This window comes from Perca fluviatilis, chromosome 9, assembly GCF_010015445.1.
Source record: "Perca fluviatilis chromosome 9, GENO_Pfluv_1.0, whole genome shotgun sequence".
NCBI lineage: Eukaryota > Metazoa > Chordata > Actinopteri > Perciformes > Percidae > Perca > Perca fluviatilis.
The window spans coordinates 2,073,041-2,075,540 of NC_053120.1; the positions used below are offsets into that span (position 1 = coordinate 2,073,041).

Below are 2,500 nucleotides of genomic sequence, written 5' to 3' on the forward strand. Positions count from 1 at the left end.
AAGTCTCACTCTGGACCCCTCAAACTCTCACTCTCGACCCCTCAAAGTCTCACTCTGGACCCCTCAAAGTCTCACTCTGGACCCCTCAAACTCTCACTCTAGACCCCTCAAAGTCTCACTCTGGACCCCTCAAAGTCTCACTCTGGACCCCTCAAAGTCTCACTCTGGACCCCTCAAAGTCTCACTCTAGACCCCTCAAAGTCTCACTCTGGACCCCTCAAAGTCTCACTCTGGACCCCTCAAACTCTCACTCTGACCCCTCAAAGTCTCACTCTCGACCCCTCAAAGTCTCACTCTCGACCCCTCAAAGTCTCACTCTCGACCCCTCAAAGTCTCACTCTAGACCCCTCAAAGTCTCACTGTGGACCCCTCAAAGTCTCACTCTCGACCCTCAAAGTCTCACTCTGCACCCTCAAAGTCTCACCTGGCCCCTCAAAGTCTCACTCTAGACCCCTCAAAGTCTCACTCTAGACCCCTCAAAGTCTCACTCCACCCCTCAAAGTCTCACTCTAGACCCCTCAAAGTCTCACTCTCATCTCACTCTGGACCCCTCAAAGTCTCACTCTAGACCCCTCAAAGTCTCACTCTCATCTCACTCTGGACCCCTCAAAGTCTCACTCTGAACCCTCAAACTCTCACTGTGGACCCCTCAAACTCTCCACCCAGACCCTCAAACTCACTCTCGACCCCTCAAAGTCTCACTCTGGACTCCTCAAAGTCTCAACCCGGACCCCTCAACTCTCTCTCTCGACCCTCAAAGTCTCTCACTCTAGACCCCTCAAAGTCTCTCTCTCGACCCCTCAAAGTCTCACTGTGGACCCCTCAAACTCTCACTCTAGACCCCTCAAACTCTCTCTCTCGACCCCTCAAAGTCTCACTCTAGACCCCTCAAACTCTCTCTCTCGACCCCTCAAAGTCTCACTCTCGACCCCTCAAAGTCTCACTCTCGACCCCTCAAAGTCTCACTCTCGACCCCTCAAAGTCTCACTCTAGACCCCTCAAACTCTCACTCTCGACCCCTCAAACTCTCACTCTAGACCCCTCAAACTCTCACTCTCGAACCCTCAAAGTCTCACTCTAGACCCCTCAAAGTCTCACTCTAGACCCCTCAAAGTCTCAGTCTCATCTCACTCTAGACCCCTCAAAGTCTCAGTCTGGATACACTCTGGTCTTGGTGTTGACTTGGTCTCAGTTTAGGTGGTCTTGACTACAACACTGAAGGAACCTAGCATGTGTTTACTGGGGACCTGCAGGTACCCAGTAATCACATGAACGTGGATGATTGAATTGATGTGTCGATCAGACTGAAGTACTGTTTCAGCTCTAGTTTCAGAGCAGACTCTCACCGGGACAGGGAGGCTCGTCGTGGCCCCCGTGGCTGTGTCCATGTCCCCCATGTCCCCCGTGTCCATCGTGGCTGTGTCCGTGTCCATCGTGGCTGTGTCCGTGTCCATCGTGTTTGCTCTGGTGTCCTCCGTGACTGTGTCCGTGGTTGGCGCTGCCGTTAAACAGAGAGTGGCTGTGGCCGTGACCTGAGAGACAAACAGAGAGTTCAGCTTCTACACTTTAAAAGGTCCCATGACATGGTGCTCTTTAGATGCTTTTATATAGGCCTAAGTGGTCCCCTAATACTGTATCTGAAGTCTCTTATATATAGACCTTAGTGGTCCCCTAATACTGTATCTGAAGTCTCTTTTATATAGACCTTAGTGGTCCCCTAATACTGTATCTGAAGTCTCTTTTATATAGACCTTAGTGGTCCCTCTAATACTGTATCTGAAGTCTCTTTTATATAGACCTTAGTGGTCCCCTAATACTGTATCTGAAGTCTCTTTTATATAGACCTGAAGGCCCCTAATACTGTATCTGAAGTCCCTTTTATATAGACCTTAGTGGTCCCCTAATACTGTATCTGAAGTCTCTTTTATATAGACCTTAGTGGTCCCCTAATACTGTATCTGAAGTCTCTTTTTATATAGACCTTAGTGGTCCCCTAATACTGTATCTGAAGTCTCTTTTATATAGACCTTAGTGGTCCCCTAATACTGTATCTGAAGTCTCTTTTATATAGACCTTAGTGGTCCCCTAATACTGTATCTGAAGTCTCTTTTATATAGACCTTAGTGGTCCCCTAATACTCTATCTGAAGTCTCTTTTATATAGACCTTAGTGGTCCCCTAATACTGTATCTGAAGTCTCTTTTATATAGACCATAGCGGTAGAAAGGGGAGGTAACCTTTCTCCTTATGACCTCATAAGGAGAAGGTTCCTGATTGGTCCATCTGATCTTTCATTTTCTCAAAGGCAGAGCAGGATACCCAGGGCTCGGTTTACACCTATCACCATTTCTAGCCACTGGGGCCAAATGGCGTGCTGCAGGCCTCACCGTGTCTAAACGGCGTGCTGATGGCGTGCTGATGGCGTGCTGCAGGCCTCACCGTGTCTAAACGGCGTGCTGCAGGCCTCACCGTGTCTAAACGGCGTGCTGCAGGCCTCACCG

General features: G+C 49.2%; 1 protein-coding gene across 1 annotated transcript in view; it reads right to left on the reverse strand.

The window, feature by feature from the left end:
* slc30a7 (solute carrier family 30 member 7) overlaps positions 1-2,500 on the reverse strand; it is a 23,459-nt gene that overhangs the window by 9,375 nt on the left and 11,584 nt on the right. Inside the window, 1 exon segment of the mRNA XM_039811249.1 lies at positions 1,347-1,532. Within this exon segment, the coding sequence (XP_039667183.1) occupies positions 1,347-1,532 (186 nt within the window).